This window comes from Salmo salar, chromosome ssa12 (assembly GCF_905237065.1).
Source record: "Salmo salar chromosome ssa12, Ssal_v3.1, whole genome shotgun sequence".
NCBI lineage: Eukaryota > Metazoa > Chordata > Actinopteri > Salmoniformes > Salmonidae > Salmo > Salmo salar.
Window position 1 is genome coordinate 13,790,329 of NC_059453.1, and position 23,672 is coordinate 13,814,000.

A 23,672-nucleotide genomic window follows, 5' to 3' on the forward strand; every position below is an offset into this window, starting at 1 on the left:
CTACAGTTCTCCTGTATATCCACAAGGGGGCAGTAGATGTGTATTTTTTCACAGGAACAAAGTCCTCTTTCACGCAGAGAGAGTGGGTGTATCTCAATAGTCTAGTGGCTGACTCTCCTTGTCTCTCCGCTTGCCTTTGTGCTGATCTCAAAATACAAGATAGGATAGCATACAGATAGCAATGTGAAGGATGGCTAATGGGCATTTGTCAAGTTATCTCATGCTCTATGCAGATGAAGGAAAGGAGACAGAAAAGGTTAGGAAGCCAAGCCAGACTATTGAGATGCATCCCCTACTGGACAAGCATCTCCATTGTTACTGAAACAGCATGGGGATTTTAAAGGGTCACATTCCGTAGTGAGTTGTTCTATGTTCAGGGAAGCAAAGAAGAGACCAGTTAACTAGTCTCCTTATGAGCACAAGACATGGACATTACATTTTTGGTTGAAAAGGTCAGACACAGTTAAGCAATGTTAAATTCAATGAACCTGGACTAGCCTATCAAATGCTATGTGCTTGTTGTGACCTCAAGACAAGTATCTGTGTGTAAGGGCATGTTAATTTGGACCAGTGACCAAAGTTCCAGCGCTTAAAAAGAACTCCTTGCACCAGACAGGAATGTTACAGTGCGCAAAGAGATTCCAACCATGTCAGGAGCGTGCACACTCACAGATTGGGTCAACTTGCACCACCACCTCTATCCCACACACAATAACAACTAATTGAAAGTGTATATTTAAACACAGGGCATGTGGCCTTCTGTGTGACTCTTTAACAATGTTCTGATGAGTATTTGTCCTGGGGAATGCGAGGCGAGCTGGCGCGAGGTCAGCTTTACATAGAGGCATTTTGGGAACAACGGTGGCTTTTAAACACGGTGAAGTGTTTGACATAAGATGTCCAGTTGTACTTTTACATGGTTATGTGTTGTTTTAGTAGCCTTCTGAGAAACGGCTCTAGGTATTGTCTAACGCTCGCCAACAGGCTGCCAAGTGACGACTGCATTGAAAAAGACACGTGTAATGGGTTACATTTTGGCTACAGTCAATGCGGATGTTATTGCATCTGTGACGGATGACACGAACAGCTCTCGGTCAAAAGCAATGCCAGAAAGTGCGGGGAACAATAACAGCAGAATAGATACTTTGTAACCAGTTTCAAATGGTTTCATCTAACCATTCGTTATCACGGATACAATGTATCGCCGCTTGACTCCGTTGAAAAAGAAAGTTTCCTCGCTAGAGAATGTTGGAGAAGGTTTCCCTTAAAGCGACAGAGTACTTGTACACTGTGTCTGGTTGGGTAGCTGACGACTTGAGGGTGTCCTGTCTCTTTAAGAACAACGAGGGGACTAGAGAAACCGGTGACTTTTTCAGTTTTGACGTTTGCAAAAACAACCTGCAGAAAAGAAATAGTCGAGCGGCGACGGACTGGCTAGCTCGAGCCCGAGGAGGCAGTTCCTCAGCCCCGGGTAGCAATTGGCTGCGCGTGCACACACTGCGACTCCCCTCTTCTCTCTCTGTCGATCCATTTCCTATCACGCGTTCTGTAAAATTGCCTACACGCACACACACACGCACGATGTGGTTTGCGTGTGTATGCGTACACCGGAACTCAAAGTCCGTCGGTGGCGTCGGCAAATTTGAAGATTAACGAGGTTATCCTCCATTCGACCCGCGGAGAGATAGAGAGAGAGGACCAGAAAGCACAGACTGCTGCGCCGATCTACTTGCGTGTCGAGGCGGAAAGGGAGCTTGGCTCTGGCCAGCTGCGTTGTTGGACTGGATCGAATTGGACTCAGTGAAGAGCAGTAGGACTATATAAAGCCGGGGGGGAATATGACCGATAAACGGATGTCGCGGTGGTATTTCGGGGGGCTCGCCTCCTGCGGGGCTGCCTGTTGCACCCATCCTCTGGACCTCATCAAAGTAAGTGCTGGAGAGAGAAACCTATAACCCCCTAGCAGGATTATAGCCGACCTACGGAGGCTGCAGGCCCGCTAGTCAGCCAGCTGTTTACCTGGGAAACTAGGGACAACATCTGCCCTAATTTCATCCTATGTTATAAAAGACTAAACGGGCTACTGGGATCTATCCAAACTGAACACAGCGCCCTGCTGATGATTGGAGAAAATAGGACGGAAAATTAAAGTTGGTCAGTCTCTCTCTCTCTCTCTCTCTCTCTCTCTCTTTCCCTCTCTCTCTCGTCTAGCTTAGTCACGCGTGTGTGTGTGTGTGTGTGTGTGTGTGTGTGTAGTCTGTGTCCCGCGGGAGCTCTCCGGTTCACCGCGCCGCTACGGTGCAGAGTAAACAGGGTTTGGCCTAGTCGAACTGTAGCGTTATAGCCGTCTCATATTACGGATAACTCACAGTAGTAGTAACCACATGCTCTACTGTTGTCATTGAGCATGTACAGACCAGGGTCATCTTGAAGTCAAGAATAGCACACACAGAATGACATATCCTAACCCTACAGTAGGCCTGTGTGCGGTATAGCGTGTGTAGGCTTAATTAACAAGCCTGATTAACACTGCAGGTCCAAGCTGAACTGTACTGGCCTGTTAATGCATCCAGCATAGTTTGTGGAACCGTCCTGGAAAGTGAAGGAAAATCCACAATACCAGAGCCAGCACAGTATGGTTGTGTAACAGGCAACATAATGACAGATGCATACAAGTAGGTCAGTGTGTAGTATAATTATATAGACATGGTATGGAATTACAGGACTAACTAGCAGTCTTAAAGCAGCTGTTAACTCTAGGGCTTCCTGTGTGTAGCGTCTCTGTGTTTGAGTGTACTAAGAGGTCTGGGCCTTTATGGCACAGGTGGTAGTCCACCAGGCAGGCCTGTAACTGCAGGGTTGCTGGTTCAAACCCTGCTCCAGATGCTTTCTCTTCGATCGCTTTATGTGTATGGGTAGTGGGAGGAGCTAGTGTTGGACAGAGGGTAGTGGGAGGAGGTAGTGTTGGACAGAGGGTAGTGGGAGGAGGTAGTGTTGGACAGAGGGTAGTGGGAGGAGCTAGTGTTGGACAGAGGGTAGTGGGAGGAGCTAGTGTTGGACAGAGGGTAGTGGGAGGAGCTAGTGTTGGACAGAGGGTAGTGGGAGGAGCTAGTGTTGGACAGAGGGTAGTGGGAGGAGCTAGTGTTGGACAGAGGGTAGTGGGAGGAGCTAGTGTTGGACAGAGGGTAGTGGGAGGAGCTAGTGGTGGACAGAGGGTAGTGGGAGGAGCTAGTGTTGGACAGAGGATAGTGGGAGGAGCTAGTGTTGGACAGAGGGTAGTGGGAGGAGCTAGTGTTGGACAGAGGGTAGTGGGAGGAGCTAGTGTTGGACAGAGGGTAGTGGGAGGAGCTAGTGTTGGACAGAGGTGTGTGTAGAGTTGATACTGTAGCCTAGACAGCCTGTCTCAACTCGCCTACTAAGAAAAGTCTCTAAAGGTGTATAATTACTTTGTTGGAGAGTCCCACACACACACACACCCATACAGCACACACACCCATACACAAACACAGCATAATTAACACTGACAGAGAGAGAGTGTGAGACAGAGAGAGAGTGTGTAATCCTGTAATGATAGTTCCATTAGTGCTGTATGGACTCTGTTCCAGAGATAGGTATATAGAACCTGAGTGTTTCAGGCAGAATGATCAGTGTACCGGTAAGCATGTTATTAGTGCACTACTTTTAACCAGAACCCTATGTGTCCTATAGGGGATAGGGTGCCATTTGGGACACAGAGTAGCAGTGATCGGCAGTGTTCTGAAAGAGCTGCAAAATCTGGACCCCTACAAATCAGCCGGGCTAGACAATCTGGACCCTCTCTTTCTAAAATTATCTGCCGAAATTACTAGCCTGTTCAACCTCTCTTTCGTATCGTCTGAGATTCCCAAAGATTGGAAAGCTGCCGCGGTCATCCCCCTCTTCAAAGGGGGAGACACTCTAGACCCAAACTGCTACAGACCTATATCTATCCTACCCTGCATCTCTAAGGTCTTCGAAAGCCAAGTTAACAAACAGATTACCGACCATTTTGAATCACACTGTACCTTCTCTGCTATGCAATCTGGTTTCAGAGCCGGTCATGGGTGCACCACAGCCATGCTCAAGGTCCTTAACGATATCATAACCGCCATCGATAAGAGACATTACTGTGCAGCTGTATTCATCGACCTGGCTAAGGTTTTCGACTCTGTCAATCACCACATCCTCATCGGCAGACTCAACAGCCTTGGTTTCTCAAATGATTGCCTCGCCTGGTTCACCAACTACTTCTCTGATAGAGTTTAGTGTGTCAAATCGGAGGGCCTGTTGTCCGGACGTCTGGCAGTCTCTATGGGGGTGCCACAGGGTTCAATTCTCGGGCCGACTCTCTTCTCTGTATACATCAATGATGTCGCTCTTGCTGCTGGTGATTCTCTGATCCACCTCTACGCAGATGACACCATTCTGTATACTGCTGGCCCTTCTTTGGACACTGTGTTAACTAACCTCCAGACGAGTTTCAATGCCATTCAACTCTCCTTCCGTGGCCTCCAACTGCTCTTAAATGCAAATAAAACTAAATGCATGCTATTCAACCGATCATTGCCCGCACCTGCCCGCCCATCCAGCATCACTACTCTGGACGGCTCTGACTTAGAGTACGTGGATAACTACAAATACCTAGGTGTCTGGCTAGACTGTAAACTCTCCTTCCAGACTCACATTAAGCATCTCCAATCCAAAATTTAATCTAGAATCGGCTTCCTATTTCGCAACAAAGCATCCTTCACTCATGCTGCCAAACATACCCTCGTAAAACTGACCATCCTACCAATCCTCGACTTCGGCGACGTCATCTATATAATAGCCTCCAACACTCTACTCAACAAACTGGATGCAGTCTATCACAGTGCCATCCGTTTTGTCACCAAAGCCCCATACACTACCCACCACTGCGACCTGTATGATCTCGTTGGCTGGCCCTCGCTTCATACTCGTCGCCAAACCCACTGGCTACAGGTTATCTACATGTCTCTGCTAGGTAAAGCCCCGCCTTATCTCAGCTTGCTGTTTACCATAGCAGCACCCACCCGTAGCACGCGCTCCAGCAGATATATCTCACTGGTCACCCCCAAAGCCAATTCCTCCTTTGGTCGCCTTTCCTTCCAGTTCTCTGCTGCCACTGACTGGAACGAACTGCAAAAATCTCTGAAGCTGGAGATTCCCATCTCCCTCACTAGCTTTAAGCACCAGCTGTCAGAGCAGCTCCCAGATCACTGCACCTGTTCATAGATGGGCTGTATACAGATGGGCTATCTACCTCATTCCCATACTGCATTTATCTACCTCACCCCAGTATCTCTACTTGCACATCCATCTTTTGCACATCTACCATTCCAGTGTTTAATTGCCATATTGTAATTACTTCGTCACCATGGCCTATTTATTGCCTTAATTCCCTTAGTTTACCAAATTTGCACTCACTGTATATAGACTTTTTATTTTATTTTTTCTACTGTATTATTGACTGGCCTAGCGTCTCCTCTTGTCCTGAAGCTAGCCATGCCTTGCCTAGCGTCTCCTCTTGTCCTGAAGCTAGCCATGCCTTGCCTAGCGTCTCCTCTTGTCCTGAAGCTAGCCATGCCTTGCCTCGCGTCTCCTCTTGTCCTGAAGCTAGCCATGCCTTGCCTAGCGTCTCCTCTTGTCCTGAAGCTAGCCATGCCTTGCCTAGCGTCTCCTCTTGTCCTGAAGCTAGCCATGCCTTGCCTAGCGTCTCCTCTTGTCCTGAAGCTAGCCTGGCCTAGCGTCTTCTCTTGTCCTGAAGCTAGCCATGCCTTGCCTAGCGTCTCCTCTTGTCCTGAAGCTAGCCTGGCCTAGCGTCTCCTCTTGTCCTGAAGCTAGCCATGCCTTGCCTAGCGTCTACTCTTGTCCTGAAGCTAGCCGTGCCTGGCCTAGTGTCTTCTCTTGTCCTGAAGCTAGCCTGGCCTAGCGTCCCCTCTTGTCCTGAAGCTAGCCTGGCCTAGCGTCCCCTCTTGTCCTGAAGCTAGCCTGGCCTAGCGTCCCCTCTTGTCCTGAAGCTAGCCTGGCCTAGCGTCTTCTCTTGTCCTGAAGCTAGCCGTGCCTCTCCTCTCTGACCTAGTTCCAACAACATACTGTTGTTACTACGCCTGTTTAGTCTGGCATGAAGTCTGTTGCCCTAGTAACACCCTACCTCTCTCTGCTACCTGAGGGGAGGATCTGGATCTTGTGTGTGTGTGTGTGTGTGTGTGTGTGTGTTTGTGTACATGCTCATTAATGTGTGTGTGTTTAACTTGAAACAAGTTAGCACCCACATCTAAGTTATGGCATTGTCTTCCTATCAGTATTAGAAGCTGTTGAGTCATGACTGTAACAATGGAACAGTGTGTTGGTGATGTGACTCAGGACTAGCTGGACGCCAGAGGTTAAATGCTGACTTGTTCTTTTTGGAAAAGGCCCCAGCTCTGCAGTTTTGACTTTCAGTGTCATTAGAGAAGATACTTACTATATTCTGACTATCTTCTCTAGTCATCAGAGAAGATAGTCAGAAAACTCACTCACTTATTTGTTAGTTATTTAATGAATTAGTGATTTAGTTTGTTCATTCCTTCGGTCATTCATGCACTTTTGTTTTATTTGTTGGTTCAGTCATTCGTTCACTCATTCCACTGTGTCCTGACTGGAGAGGTTATTGAGTACCAGCCAGGTCCTGCAGCAACCAGCTATCTGCATCTGTACTCGGGGTGAATTATTATCTACTCACACCAGGGTGAGAGGGAAACATGGAGGGAGAGGGGGAGGGAGACTGTTACTTACAGTTAGCGAGAGGGAATGGAGAGAGAAGGAAAAATAATGAAATAGAATGAGAAAGAGCGATGGACGGTGAGAGAGAGCGAGGGAGAGAGAGAGAGAGAAAGCGACAGAGCGAGAAAGAGAGATTGTTTGTGTTCCATAGTTGAAGGCCTCGGCGGCCTTTGAGCTCAAACAGTTCTGATAAGCCGGTGGGAGCGAGAGACGTGATTGGCCGAATGGAGGCCACACTTGGAGCAGAGCCCAGTCGATAAAAAGCCCTCTGAGAAGAACAATACATTACACTGTCAGAGAGAAACATAAGGAAGGAGGGAGGGAGAGTGAGTTCAAAGGAAGTCTGAGAATTACCTACAAAAAACCTGTTCCCTGTACACACACGAGAATGTCAGTAATTGTGACATTCCAACTACTGCTACCACTATAACTGTCACAACCATATCTACAGCTATCTCCACTGACTCACAACTACAACATTATACTGCTATCTCCACTGACTCACAACTACAACATTATACTGCTATCTCCACTGACTCACAACTACTACATTATACTGCTATCTCCACTGACTCACAACTACTACATTATACTGCTATCTCCACTGACTCACAACTACTACATTATACTGCTATCTCCACTGACTCACAACTACTACATTATACTGCTATCTCCACTGACTCACAACTACAACATTATACTGCTATCTCCACTGACTCACAACTACTACATTATACTGCTATCTCCACTGACTCACAACTACTACATTATACTGCTATCTCCACTGACTCACAACTACTACATTATACTGCTATCGCCACTGACTCACAACTACAACATTATACTGCTATCGCCACTGACTCACAACTACAACATTATACTACTATCGCCACTGACTCACAACTACTACATTATACTACTATCGCCACTGACTCACAACTACTACATTATACTACTATCGCCACTGACTCACAACTACAACATTATACTACTATCTCCACTGACTCACAACTACAACATTATACTACTATCTCCACTGACTCACAACTACTACATGGTACTACTTTCTCTGTAGACAGCAACTATTACATTATACTACTATCTCCACGGACTCACAACTACTACATTATACTACTATCTTACAACTACTACATTATACTACTATCTCACAACTACTACATTATACTACTATCTGCACTGACTCTCAACTACTACATTATACTACTATCTCTATAGACAGTAACTACTACATTATACTACTATCTCTATAGACAGTAACTACTACATGATACTACTAGCTCTATAGACAGTAACTACTACATGATACTACTAGCTCTATAGACAGTAACTACTACATGATACTACTAGCTCTATAGACAGTAACTACTACATGATACTACTAGCTCTATAGACAGTAACTACTACATGATACTACTAGCTCTATAGACAGTAACTACTACATGATACTACTAGCTCTATAGACAGTAACTACTACATGATACTACTAGCTCTATAGACAGTAACTACTACATGATACTACTAGCTCTATAGACAGTAACTACTACATGATAGTACTAGCTCTATAGACAGTAACTACTACATGATACTACTACCTCTATAGACAGTAACTACTACATGATACTACTACCTCTATAGACAGTAACTACTACATGATACTACTACCTCTATAGACAGTAACTACTACATGATACTACTACCTCTATAGACAGTAACTACTACATGATACTACTACCTCTATAGACAGTAACTACTACATGATACTACTAGCTCTATAGACAGTAACTACTACATGATACTACTACCTCTATAGACACTAACTACTACATGATACTACTAGCTCTATAGACAGTAACTATAATAGACCTCAAGGACAGCTCCTGTGTGTGTGTGGTGTGTACGGCGGTGTATCTAGATTTATCTCTACCATAAGTCACAGTGACACGCCCATTCCTGCCATCATGTACCATCTCACAGATCGCCACAGTTACAACCAGGTCAGCTGAGCTATAAACACTCAGCGTCTGTCTGTCTGACTGTCTGTCACGCTAGTGTCTGTCTCTGTCAGTCTGGCTTTCTGTCTGGCTTTCTGTCTGTCACGCTAGTGTCTGGCTTTCTGTCGGTCACGCTAGTGTCTGTCTCTGTCTGTCTGTCTGTCTGTCTGTCTGTCTGTCTGTCTGTCTGTCTGTCTGTCTGTCTGTCTGTCTGTCTGAGAGACAGTTCCACAGTCACAAAAAACACTGATGACTGACTGTGAGAATGGTAATGATGATGAAGATACAGTATATTGATCGTATTTGTAATGATGATGATGATTGTGTGTGTGTGTGTGTGTGTGTGTGTGTGTGTTTTTTTTAGGTCCACCTGCAGACCCAGCAGAAGGGGAAGATGGGGATGGTGAGCATGGCCATGCAGGTAGTGAAGAACGATGGAGCTCTGGCTCTGTACAACGGACTCAGCGCATCACTCTGCAGACAGGTAGGAGGATGGAGAGAAGGAGAGGCTGTGTGGTGGAGAGGGGGGAGAAGGAGAGGGTGTGTGGTAGAGAGAGAGAGTGGGTGGGGGAGAAGGAGAGGGTGTGTGGTAGAGACAGAGAGAGTGGGTGGGGGAGAAGGAGAGGGTGTGTGGTAGAGACAGAGAGAGAGTGTGTAATCCTGTAATGATAGTTCCATTAGTGCTGTATGGACTCTGTTCCAGAGATAGCTATATAGAACCTGAGTGTTTCAGGCAGAATGATCAGTATTCTATTCCAGAGATAGGTATATAGAACCTGAGTGTTCCAGGCAGAATGATCAGTATTCTATTCCAGAGATAGGTATATAGAACCTGAGTGTTCCAGGCAGAATGATCAGTATTCTATTCCAGAGATAGGTATATAGAACCTGAGTGTTCCAGGCAGAAGGATCAGTATTATATTCCAGTATGCTTTTCTCTCCATCAGCAATTGAAAACACTAGACTCTGTCTTTTGTCCTATCAAGCATTAGCAGAAATACATGTTTTATCCACACATTAAGAGTATTAGCAGAAATATATGTTTTATCCATTCACATTAAGAGTATTAGCAGAAATACATGTTTTATCCATTCACAGTAAGATTATTAGCAGAAATACATGTTTTATCCATTCACATTATTAACCTCTATGGGCTAGGTGGGACGCAGGCGTCCCCCCCCCCGTGGTGCACTCCATCAACAGCAGGTGCATTTCAAGAGCGGCAAATTTGAATCCAAATAAATGTCAAAATTCAAATTTTTCAAACATACAACTATTTTACACCCTTTGAAAGATAAACATCTCCTTAATCTAACCACGTTTTACGATTTCAAAAAGGTTTTACGGCGAAAGCATAAATTTAGAGTATGTTAGGACAGTACATTTACAAGAGTTGTGTGTAATGTTTTGTCAATTCAAAGACAGGGTCACCAAAACCATAAAACCAGCTAAAATGATGCACTAACCTTTTACAATCTCCATCAGATGACACTCCTAGGACATTATGTTAGACAATGCATGCATTTTTAGTTCTATCAAGTTCATATTTATATCCAAAAACAGCGTTTTACTATGGCATTGATGTTGAGGAAATCGTTTCCCTCCAATAACCGGCAGTCTAGTCAGCATCACAAATTAAATAATTAAAATTAGAAAACATTGGTAAAATATTATATTGTCATTTAAAGAATTATAGATTTACATCTCTTGAACGCAATCAACTTGCCAGATTTAAAAATAACCTTACTGGGAAATCACACTTTGCAATAATCTGAGCACTGCGCCCAGAAAAATACGCGTTGCGATACAGACTAGTCGTCATGTTGGGGAGATCTAAAATCGAAAATACTATGTAAATAATCCATTACCTTTGATTCTCTTCATCAGCTGTCACTTCCAGGTATCACAGGTCCATAACGAATGTAGTTTTGTTCAAAAAAGCTCATAATTTATGTCCAAAAATCTCCGTCTTGTTAGCACATGATCTAAGCCCGCCGGACTTCACTTCATGAACGAGGGGAAAAAATATATTTACGTTCGTTCAAACATGTCAAACGTTGTATAGCATAAATCATTAGGGCCTTTTTTAACCAGAACATGAATAATATTCAAGGTGGACGAATGCATACTCTTTTATAACGTATTGGAACGAGGGTACCCAACATGAACTCGTGCGCCAGGTGTCTAATGGGCCATCATCGTTCCATGGCTCTTGTTCGGTCAGATCTCCCTCCAGAAGACTCAAAACACTTTGTAAAGGCTGGTGACATCTAGTGGAAGCAATAGGAAGTGCCAAAATATTCCTCAGCCCCTGTGTTTTTCAATGGCATAGGTTTAAAGGTAATACAACACATCAGGTATCCACTTCCTGTCAGAAAATGTCTCAGGGTTATGCCTGCCAAATGAGTTCTGTTATACTCACAGACACCATTCAAACAGTTTTAGAAACTTTAGAGTGTTTTCTATCCATATATAATAAGTATATGCATATTCTAGTTACTGGGTAGGATTAGTAACCAGATTAAATCGGGTACATTTTTTTTTATCCAGCCGTGCAAATACTGCCCCCTAGCCCTAACAGGTTAAGAGAATTAGCAGAAATACATGTTTTATCCATTCACATTAAGAGAATTAGCAGAAATACATGTTTTATCCATTCACATTAAGAGAATTAGCAGAAATACATGTTTTATCCATTCACATTAAGAGAATTAGCAGAAATATATGTTTTATCCACACATTAAGAGTATTAGCAGAAATACATGTTTTATCCATTCACATTAAGAGTATTAGCAGAAATACATGTTTTATCCATTCACATTAAGAGTATTAGCAGAAATACATGTTTTATCCACACATTAAGAGTATTAGCAGAAATACATGTTTTATCCATTCACATTAAGAGAATTAGCAGAAATACATGTTTTATCCATTCACATTAAGAGTATTAGCAGAAATACATGTTTTATCCATTCACATTAAGAGTATTAGCAGAAATACATGTTTTATCCATTCACATTAAGAGTATTAGCAGAAATACATGTTTTATCCACACATTAAGAGTATTAGCAGAAATACATGTTTTATCCACACATTAAGAGTATTAGCAGAAATACATGTTTTATCCACACATTAAGAGGATAATGTTTGTGTTGATAATGGTCTGATAATCTGTGCTCTGGTTAAAAGCAGTGGCCTATATAGGGAGTAGGGTGCCATTTTGGATGCACACAATGCCTCACCTGGATCCAGTTTGTTTCATTGGTGTAAGTTAGTAACCCCTCTGGCAGTATTGCATCAGAGGAAATTCTCTATATAAAGATAGTAAGAATGTCAGTTGGCTACCATGGTAACACAGTGAGGAAGCTGGTGTAGTGTGAAGTTGGCCATAGACACTGATCTTTGGTCTGTTTAGCATTTTCCACACTACTGGTTAAGGTTGGAATTGAGGGAGGGGAAGCTGATCCTAGATCTGTACCTAGGGGAACCTGGTTGGGGTGTTGAAACGTCCTGTTAACGCCTCTATTGACATCTCACTCGGGAGAGGAGCTGTTTCCTGTTTGTGATAGATGGGTTTCAGCTAGTGGTGGGTTGAAGCTATGACACAACTAGAATGTCAGCTCTTTTTTTCAATTTGTTGTACTTTTTCTCTCTCTTCTGCCCTCTACTATTCCCTCCCTCCCTCCCTCCCTCCCTCCCTCCCTCCCTCCCTCCCTCCCTCCCTCCCTCCCTCCCTCCCTCCCTCCCTCCCTCCCTCCCTCCCTCCCTCCCTCCCTCCCTCTTCTCTCTAGATGTCCTATTCTCTAACTAGATTTGCTATTTATGAGACAGTCAGAGACATGTTGAGCAGCAGTAACCAGGGGCCCATGCCTTTCTACCAGAAGGTGCTGCTGGGGGCCTTCGGAGGTAGGGACACACACAGGCTTGCTCAAACACGCATGTATGCTGAACACACACACACACACACACACACACTGTCACAGTCTAAGGGTAATGTTCACACACACAGTCTTGTACAGCCAACCTTGTGGGGACAGACAATTCAGTCCCATTCAAAATCCAATTTTCCCTAACCTTACCCCTAACACGGAACCCAAACCGGCTGCACGCGTGCGCCATCGTGCATAAGTTTATTTTGTCCCCCCACACCAAAGGCGATCATGACACATAGGTTAAAATATCAAAACTAACTCCGAACCAATTACATTAATTTGGGGACAGGTCGAAAAGCATTAAACATGTATGGCAATTTAGCTAGCTAGCTTGCTGTTGGTAGCTAATTTGTCCTGGGATATAAACATTTAGTTGTTATTTTACCTGAAATGCACAAGGTCCTCTACTCCGACAATTAATCCACACATAAAACGGTCAACCGAATTGTTTCTAGTCATCTCTCCTCCTTCCAGGCTTTTTCTTCTCTTGACTTTAAATTGCGATTGTCAACATTCATAAATTAGGTGCATTACCGCCACTGACCTCGTTCGTCTTTCAGTCACCCCACGTGGGTATAACCAATGAGGAAATGCACGTGGGTACCTGCTTCTATAAACCAATGAGGAGATGGGAGAGGCAGGACTTGCAGCGCGATCTGCGTCACCAATAGAACTGACTTGTATTTTATCGCTTGGCAACGCAGAGCTCGTTGGCGCACGCGAGCAGTGTGGGTGCAATAATTGAATAATATAGATTTCTAAATGTATTTTGCAACGCTCACGCACGCGGCGCGAGCGGTGTAGTCAGCCTGTAACTATAAACCTAAAACTAACCTTTGCTCCTAACTTAACCCTAACTTAACTCTAACCTTCACCCCAAACTCCTAGAAATGGCATTTGACCCTTGTGGGGACTAACTAACAAAATGTCCCCAGTTGGTCAAATCTTTGTTATTTTATTATTCTCATTTGGACTTCTGGTCCCCACAATAATAATGAAACACTTCCACACACACACACACACACACACACACACACACACACACTAATCTCTCTCATGCTTCTAGGTTTTACTGGCGGGTTCATTGGCACTCCTGCAGACATGGTGAACGTCAGGTGAGAGAAACACCTTGTTAACACACAACTCTCTTGCATTTTATGATAGTTATTCAATAGTTATGGTGTATATTATTGTGATGTTTTAACTAATATACTAGTTTTGCCCCTCAGGATGCAGAATGATGTTAAACTACCTCCAGAACTGAGGAGAAAGTGAGTGTTTCTGACCATTCAGAATACATGATATGTTGTTGATCTGACAATGTCTAACTCTCTCACTCTCTCTCTCTCTCTCTCTCTCTCTCTCTCTCTCTCTCTCTCTCTGTCTAACTCTCTGTCTCTCTCTCTGTCTAACTCTCTGTCTCTCTCTCTGTGTAACTCTGTGTCTCTCTCTCTCAGCTACAAACATGCTGTGGACGGTCTGTTCAGGGTCTTCAGAGAAGGTAGGAATGTGTGATTTGTACTTAAAAAGATGAAATGACAAGAGACCAGTTATGAGTTTAGAGAGGAAGCCACACACTGTCACTCCAATGCAAAACATTTTATAAAACATAGAACGATAGAAAGCTTTTGTTAAAAAAAATTGCTACAGTTTGTATTCTGCTGCTCCCTGCTCATTACCCCCCCCCCCCCCCCCTCTGTGTGACCCCTGACACCTCCCCTCTGACCTGTGTGTAGAGGGGGTGAGGAAGTTGTTCTCAGGAGCCACCATGGCCTCCAGCAGAGGAGCTCTGGTCACCGTGGGACAGGTACGACCGCACGGCACCCTGGGAAATGAAGTTTATTAGCGTTACGTATAGCAGTAGATTGTATAGATTAGGAGAGAGACACTAGTTGGTTGTATTTAGGTCTTCTCTTTATCTATTGATGTGTAACCCATCCCTCCTCTCTCTCTCCATCTCACCCTCCTCTCTCTCTCTCCATCTCACCCTCCTCTCTCTCTCTCCATCTCACCCTCCTCTCTCTCTCTCCATCTCACCCTCCTCTCTCTCTCTCCATCTCACCCTCCTCTCTCTCTCTCCATCTCACCCTCCTCTCTCTCTCTCCATCTCACCCTCCTCTCTCTCTCTCCATCTCACCCTCCATCTCCCTGTCTATCACTGTACCTATCTCCATCTTTCTCTCGTTCTCTCTATATCTCTCCCCCTCTCTCTCTCTCTCTCTCCCCCTCCTCTTTCTGTAGTTGGCATGTTATGACCAGGCTAAACAGCTGGTGCTGTCTTCAGGCTTCATGGGAGATAACATCCTCACACACTTCCTGTCCAGCTTCATCGCTGTGAGTAACCGGGCTTCTTATTGGTTAAAATAGTGCAGAGTGCTGGTTGGATAAGAAACCAGAAGAATGTGATATGATAACAATGACATTGTTCATTGATAACTCAAAGAAAACAAATTCTGTCTGTCTGTCTGTCTGTCTGTCTGTCTGTCTGTCTGTCTGTCTGTCTGTCTGTCTGTCTGTCTGTCTGTCTGTCTGTCTGTCTGTCTGTCTGTCTGTCTGTCTGTCTGTCTGTCTGTCTGTCTGTCTGTCTGTCTGTCTGTCTGTCTGTCTGTCTGTCTGTCTGTCTGTCTGTCTGTCTGTGTGTGTGTGTGTGTAGGGAGGCTGTGCTACGTTCCTGTGTCAGCCTCTAGATGTGATGAAGACCAGGTTGATGAACTCTAAAGGAGAATACTCAGTAAGATACTCCATCCATCCCTCTCTCTTTCATCTCTCCATCCATCCTCTCTCCATCCATCCTCTCTCTTTCATCTCTCCATCTATCCCTCTCTTTCATCTCTCCATCCATCCCTCTCTCTTTCATCTCTCCATCCATCCCTCCCACTTTCATCTCTCCATCTATCCCTCCCACTTTCATCTCTCCATCTATCCCTCCCACTTTCATCTCTCCATCTATCCCTCCCACTTTCATCTCTCCATCTATCCCTCTCTTTCATCTCTCCATCTATCCCTCTCTTTCATCTCTCCATCTATCCCTCTCTTTCATCTCTCCATCTATCCCTCTCTTTCATCTCTCCATCTATCCCTCTCTTTCATCTCTCCATCTATCCCTCTCTTTCATCTCTCCATCCATCCCTCTCTCTTTCATCTCTTTCATCTCTCCATCCATCCCTCTTTCATCTCTCCATCCATCCCTCTCTCTTTCATCTCTCCATCTATCCCTCTCTTTCATCTCTCCATCCATCCCTCTCTCTTTCATCTCTCCATATATCCCTCTCTTTCATCTCTCCATCCATCCCTCTCTCTTTCATCTCTCCATCTATCCCTCTCTTTCATCTCTCCATCCATCCCTCTCTCTTTCATCTCTCCATCATCCCTCTCTTTCATCCATCCATCCCTCTCTCTTTCATCTCTCCATCATCCCTCTCTTTCATCTCTCCATCCCCCTCTCTTTCATCTCTCCATCCCCCTCTCTTTCATCTCTCCATCTCCCTCTCTTTCATCTCTCCATCCTCTCTCTTTCATCTCTCCATCCCTCTCTTTCATCTCTCCATCTATCCCTCTCTCTTTCATCTCTCCATCTATCCCTCTCTCTTTCATCTCTCCATCTATCCCTCTTTCTTTCATCTCTCCATCTATCCCTCTCTCTTTCATCTCTCCATCTATCCCTCTCTCTTTCATCTCTCATCCATCCATCTCTCTCTTTCATCTCTCATCCATCCATCTCTCTCTTTCATCTCTCATCCATCCATCTCTCTCTTTCATCTCTCATCCATCCATCTCTCTATTTCATCTCTCCATCCATCCCTCTCTCTCTTTCATCTCTCATCCATCCCTCTCTCTCTTTCATCTCTCCATCCATCCCTCTCTCTTTCATCTCTCATCCATCCCCCTCTCTCTTTCATCTCTCATCCATCCCCCTCTCTCTTTCATCTCTCATCCATCCCCCTCTCTCTTTCATCTCTCATCCATCCCTCTCTCTCTTTCGTCTCTCATCCATCCCTCTCTCTCTTTCGTCTCTCATCCATCCCTCTCTCTCTTTCGTCTCTCCATCCATCCCTCTCTCTCTTTTGTCTCTCCATCCATCCCTCTCTCTCTTTTGTCTCTCCATCCATCCCTCTCTCTCTTTCGTCTCTCCATCCATCCCTCTCTCTCTTTCGTCTCTCCATCCATCCCTCTCTCTCTTTTGTCTCTCCATCCATCCCTCTCTCTCTTTCGTCTCTCCATCCATCCCTCTCTCTCTTTCGTCTCTCCATCCATCCCTCTCTCTCTTTCGTCTCTCCATCCATCCCTCTCTCTCTTTCGTCTCTCCATCCATCCCTCTCTCTCACTCACTCACTCTCACCATGTAACTGTGTGTGTGTTTCAGGGTGTGATACACTGTCTGAGAGTGACGGCTAAAGAGGGACCCATGGCCTTCTACAAGGTGAGACACACACTGGCAGTCCCAGAAACCCACCTAGCAGGCCAGCCTAACAACCTTCACTCTGTGTGACTGTCTTTCTGACAGAGACAAGAGTTTCTAACTGATCTTGTAATCCTGGGTCTTACCTTAACGTATATATGAAGGCTGGGTCTTACCTTAACGTATATATGAAGGCTGGGTCTTACCTTAACGTATATATGAAGGCTGGGTCTTACCTTAACGTATATATGAAGGCTGGGTCTTACCTTAACGTATATATGAAGGCTGGGTCTTACCTTAACGTATATATGAAGGCTGGGTCTTACCTTAACGTATATATGAAGGCTGGGTCTTACCTTAACGTATATATGAAGGCTGGGTCTTACCTTAACGTATATATGAAGGCTGGGTCTTACCTTAACGTATATATGAAGGCTGGGTCTTACCTTAACGTATATATGAAGGCTGGGTCTTACCTTAACGTATATATGAAGGCTGGGTCTTACCTTAACGTATATATGAAGGCTGGGTCTTACCTTAACGTATATATGAAGGCTGGGTCTTACCTTAACGTATATATGAAGGCTGGGTCTTACCTTAACGTATATATGAAGGCTGGGTCTTACCTTAACGTATATATGAAGGCTGGGTCTTACCTTAACGTATATATGAAGGCTGGGCCTTACCTTAACGTATATATGAAGGCTGGGTCTTACCTTAACGTATATATGAAGGCTGGGCCTTACCTTAACGTATATATGAAGGCTGGGTCTTACCTTAACGTATATATATGAAGGCTGGGCCTTACCTTAACGTATATATGAAGGCTGGGTCTTACCTTAACGTATATATGAAGGCTGGGTCTTACCTTAACGTATATATGAAGGCTGGGCCTTACCTTAACGTATATATGAAGGCTGGGTCTTACCTTAACGTATATATGAAGGCTGGGTCTTACCTTAACGTATATATGAAGGCTGGGTCTTACCTTAACGTATATATATGAAGGCTGGGCCTTACCTTAACGTATATATGAAGGCTGGGTCTTACCTTAACGTATATATGAAGGCTGGGTCTTACCTTAACGTATATATATGAAGGCTGGGCCTTACCTTAACGTATATATGAAGGCTGGGTCTTACCTTAACGTATATATGAAGGCTGGGCCTTACCTTAACGTATATATGAAGGCTGGGTCTTACCTTAACGTATATATGAAGGCTGGGCCTTACCTTAACGTATATATGAAGGCTGGGTCTTACCTTAACGTATATATGAAGGCTGGGCCTTACCTTAACGTATATATGAAGGCTGGGCCTTACCTTAACGTATATATGAAGGCTGGGCCTTACCTTAACGTATATATGAAGGCTGGGCCTTACCTTAACGTATATATGAAGGCTGGGCCTTACCTTAACGTATATATGAAGGCTGGGTCTTACCTTAACGTATATATGAAGGCTGGGCCTTACCTTAACGTATATATGAAGGCTGGGTCTTACCTTAACGTATATATGAAGGCTGGGCCTTACCTTAACGTATATATGAAGGCTGGGTCTTACCTTAACGTATATATGAAGGCTGGGTCTTACCTTAACGTATATATGAAGGCTGGGTCTTACCTTAACGTATATATGAAGGCTGGGTCTTACCTTAACGTATATATGAAGGCTGGGCCTTACCTTAACGTATATATGAAGGCTGGGTCTTACCTTAACGTATATATGAAGGCTGGGCCTTACCTTAACGTATATATGAAGGCTGGGTCTTACCTTAACGTATATATGAAGGCTGGGTCTTACCTTAACGTATATATGAAGGCTGGGTCTTACCTTAACGTATATATGAAGGCTGGGTCTTACCTTAACGTATATATGAAGGCTGGGCCTTACCTTAACGTATATATGAAGGCTGGGTCTTACCTTAACGTATATATGAAGGCTGGGCCTTACCTTAACGTATATATGAAGGCTGGGTCTTACCTTAACGTATATATGAAGGCTGGGCCTTACCTTAACGTATATATGAAGGCTGGGTCTTACCTTAACGTATATATGAAGGCTGGGTCTTACCTTAACGTATATATGAAGGCTGGGCCTTACCTTAACGTATATATGAAGGCTGGGTCTTACCTTAACGTATATATGAAGGCTGGGTCTTACCTTAACGTATATATGAAGGCTGGGTCTTACCTTAACGTATATATGAAGGCTGGGCCTTACCTTAACGTATATATGAAGGCTGGGCCTTACCTTAACGTATATATATGAAGGCTGGGCCTTACCTTAACGTATATATGAAGGCTGGGTCTTACCTTAACGTATATATGAAGGCTGGGTCTTACCTTAACGTATATATGAAGGCTGGGTCTTACCTTAACGTATATATGAAGGCTGGGCCTTACCTTAACGTATATATGAAGGCTGGGTCTTACCTTAACGTATATATGAAGGCTGGGTCTTACCTTAACGTATATATGAAGGCTGGGCCTTACCTTAACGTATATATGAAGGCTAAGGAGAATCCTGGGTAAAGGTCTTCTCTGGCCATTTACACATCAGGGTCTTGACGAAGTGCCCAATGTTCAATCACATGTAACAATGTTGACTAGGTCTTGACTGACTGTCCAATGAGGTGTCAGAATGCTAACTAACTGTCCAATGGCGTTGCAGGGTCTTGTTCCTGCAGGGATCCGTCTGATTCCTCACACTGTGCTCACCTTCATCTTCCTAGAGCAGCTCAAGAACAACTTCGGCATCGTCGTCATCTCCTGAGCACGCTCCGTGACCTACGACCTTTACCCACTAACCCCCCGTCTCCTGCCAACGCCAACCAATCCCCTGTCACTGCCAAGGTGCCACACCCCCCCATCGCCCTGCGCTGTCCAATCACACAGAGAGGTGGATGTAGGGATGGAATGTCTGCTATGCTATCCTACCCGGCCCTCTTTCACCTGCTCTGGAAATCAACCAATCACCAGTGGAAAAGACTACGAAGGAACTGCCTACACCTGCACCATCCCAGCCTTGTCCACAGGAAGAGTTGTCATAGCAACGCCAGTCAAACCCTGCTGTGACATCATCTTCATGCGTCTGTCATCATCAATAGTGCCATTCTCAATGGGGGCTGCGCCTCAAATCACACGCTATTCCCTATGTAGCGCATTACTTATTACCCTTAATCTGTGTAGGGGACATAGTGTCACCTGAGTTCACTCCTTAGGCAGTGTTAATGTGTTTATACTGTAGCCTTCCACCATCATCATCATCATCATCATGTATGTATCACCCAAATCAGTTTCATTCCACACCACACCAGTCCTCATGTAGTACTAGCAGTGTACTAGTTATAGTAGTATGTATTACTAGTTGTAGTAGTATGTATTACTAGCAGTGTACTAGTTGTAGTAGTATGTATTACTAGCGGTGTACTAGTTGTAGTAGTAGTGTGTATTACTAACAGTGTAGTAGTAAGTATTACTATAATGTATTACTGGTGTGACTGTAGATCACTATAACATTGTCGTTCTAACTGGAACTCCTCTACCATCTCAGATACTGTCACATCGGGGCGTGACGGTGACAAAGGGCCCTGTTCCTGTTCATAACACTGTAACAGCAGCAGGTAGCCTCGAGGTTAAGAGCGTTGGGCCAGTAACCCGAAAGGTTGCCGTGTCGAATCTCCGAGCTGACTAGTTAATACATCTGTTGTTGAGCCCTCGAGCGAGGAAGACACTTAACAGTGGCATTGGGTGACGGTCCTATTCCTGCCTATAAGGGATGCTGCATAACAGGTTATAATGCCATAACACCATGGCTATAAAGCTATCACATGCTTACAGACAGAGGTACTAAACAGAAGTTGCCCCTAGGCACTGATTCTGGGTCAGACGTTAGTTGAATCCCCCTACCAGTTAAAGTTATTATTGGTGCTGGGTGATCTGATCCTATATCTGTGGTTATGGACAACAGTAGAAATTCCCTCTAAGGGCAATGTGACCACGAGATATAACTGGACAGAGATAAGAGACGTATAGTGAATAGGTTGTACACTACCTTTGACCAGGCCCCATAGGGCCCTATAGGAGATCATTTAGAGATACTGTGAGTTAGAGAGAGATACTGTTTACTGGGACCTGGATGAAACTGCTGGCTTTAAGGCACTTTATTAAACACACACACACACCTACAGGTAACTTTAGGCAGTTGTCTGTATGTAATAGGGTCATTTGGGGGGACACCCACCGTGAGTTCCAGTGAGTCAGGATGCCTTTTCCCCTGTAGCCTCCAGGGGGCAGCATGGTACTGTGTGTGTTTGGGAGACTGGTCATTATGAATGAGTGACTGATTATTAACAGACAGGTATGTCTCCGTGTGAATGAGAGAGGATTCATTCATAAATGCTACTGTGAGATTGTGTTTCAGTTAATTGTTTGACTGTATTTGATAGGCCATTATCAAAGAGTGGTGTTGGGAACCACCCCTTGTACACACACACACACACACACAATCTCTAGGAATGGAAATGAGATTGTAGATTTTTTTTTTACATTTTAGTCATTTAGCAGACGCTCTTATCCAGAGCGACTTACAGTAGTGAATGCATACATTTCATTTCATGCATTTGTTTTTGTACTGAACCCAGCTCTGTGCGGCTGTACATGTATGGGTCTGTATTTTGTAGATTGTTTTTTTAATTAAAATACTAATAAATAATAACTGTCACTCTCTGTGAGTGTGGAGTGTGTGTGGGCTTGGGGGTGAACCTAATAGATCTCCTTGCTGACTTGTGTCCAAGGTCTGTCTGATTATTGATACTGTCTCCCCCTGTTGGTCGCGTGAGCAGCGCTCTTCAGATCTGAAGCTCAGTCTTCACTCATCGCCTGGTGAGGAGCTATGAAATGTGGTTCTCTTCAAGATATCAGGAAGACGTTGAACCAGAAACGCACTAGAGAAACTGACGGCCTTGGTAGGCTACTTAACAACTCTGACTAAAATGTCGGCCGTCCTCGCTTTCACAACCGAAGATGTGTGTTCGACGTCGGCAGTTCGCTTTTTTGTGACGACAGGACCCAACTAAAATTTCAAGATCTCTGTTTCGCTGGCTTTTAGCTCATTAAACACATTTTAAAACGGTTTGTATCATTCAGAAAATATGAATATTTATTTAAATGTATTGCTTTTTTCACCACATAAACAACTGCCATCTTGCCTGAAATGAAAAACATTAGTCCCCCCTCTTTTTTTAAAATTCTGTCTGTTTTGATTGGTCTGCCAACACCAAATTCACTTTGAGGAGCTGTTCCAATGTTTAAATGAAATGTCAACCCTAATCCTCCAATCCAATAGCTCATCTAGCTGATAAATTCATTCTAACAATATGTTCTGCCTATATGGCTAATAATGTCTTCTCTGGCAGTCTAGTGCTGAGAGGTGTGATTCAGTCTAGTGCTGAGAGGTGTGATTCAGTCTAGTGCTGAGCGACGTGATTCAGTCTAGTGCTGAGAGGTGTGATTCAGTCTAGTGCTGAGAGGTGTGATTCAGTCTACTGCTGAGAGGTGTGATTCAGTTTAGTGCTGAGAGGTGTGATTCAGTTTAGTGCTGAGCGATGTGATTCAGTCTAGTGCTGAGAGGTCTGATTCAGTCTAGCGCTGAGCGACGTGATTCAGTCTAGTGCTGAGAGGGGTGATTCAGTCTAGTGCTGAGCGACGTGATTCAGTCTAGTGCTGAGAGGTGTGATTCAGTTTAGTGCTGAGTGGTGTGATTCAGTCTAGTGCTGAAAGGTATGATTCAGTTGCTGAGAGGTGTGATTCAGTCTAGTGCTGAGAGGTCTGATTCAGTCTAGTGCTGAGCGAGTCTGATTCAGTCTAGTGCTGAGCGGCGTGATTCAGTCTAGTGCTGAGAGGTCTGATTCAGTCTAGTGCTGAGCGACGTGATTCAGTCTAATGCTGAGTGGTGTGATTCAGTCTAGTGCTGAGAGGTGTGATTCAGCAGTTCTGATGGATAGGAACACAGTGTCTCTGTCCTGACCCTGAGGCTCTAAGGTCATGTCCAGGTCAACATGTCTCTGTCCTGACCCTGAGGCTCTAAGGTCATGTCCAGGTCAACATGTCTCTGTCCTGACCCTGAGGCTCTAAGGTCATGTCCAGGTAGAGGTTGTAAGGTCATGTCCAGGTCAACATGTCTCTGTCCTGACCCTGAGGCTCTAAGGTCATGTCCAGGTCAACATGTCTCTGTCCTGACCCTGAGGCACTAAGGTCATGTCTCTGTCCTGACCCTGAGTCTCTAAGGTCATGTCCAGGTCAACATGTCTCTGTCCTGACCCTGAGGCACTAAGGTCATGTCGAGGTAGAGGTTCTAAGGTCATGTCGAGGTAGAGGTTCTAAGTTCATGTCCAGGTAAACGTGTCCTTCCATTGTTTTATTGCTGTTTTATTGCTATCATCACACAGTACACCACAGCCATTAACTTACCCCTCCCACACACACCTCCATCACTCACTCTGTGTGTGTGTGTGTGTGTGTGTGTG

General features: G+C 44.5%; 1 protein-coding gene across 2 annotated transcripts; it reads left to right on the plus strand.

The window, feature by feature from the left end:
* The first annotated feature begins 1,391 nt into the window (after positions 1–1,391).
* Positions 1,392–21,873, plus strand: LOC106594140 (mitochondrial dicarboxylate carrier). 2 transcript variants are annotated; one of them, XM_045690770.1, is made up of 11 exons: positions 1,392–1,928; positions 9,178–9,297; positions 12,605–12,719; positions 13,812–13,860; positions 13,975–14,016; positions 14,203–14,246; positions 14,482–14,552; positions 14,987–15,079; positions 15,399–15,476; positions 17,109–17,165; positions 19,817–21,873. In XM_045690770.1, the coding sequence occupies exons 1-11, from the start codon at positions 1,839–1,841 to the stop codon at positions 19,916–19,918; spliced, it is 861 nt and encodes a 286-aa protein (XP_045546726.1). In that variant the 5' UTR covers positions 1,392–1,838; the 3' UTR covers positions 19,919–21,873. The 2 variants fall into 2 exon arrangements, with proteins under 2 accessions (XP_045546726.1, XP_045546727.1); XM_045690771.1 differs by having other exon boundaries at positions 1,875–2,154.
* The last annotated feature ends 1,799 nt before the right edge of the window (positions 21,874–23,672 follow it).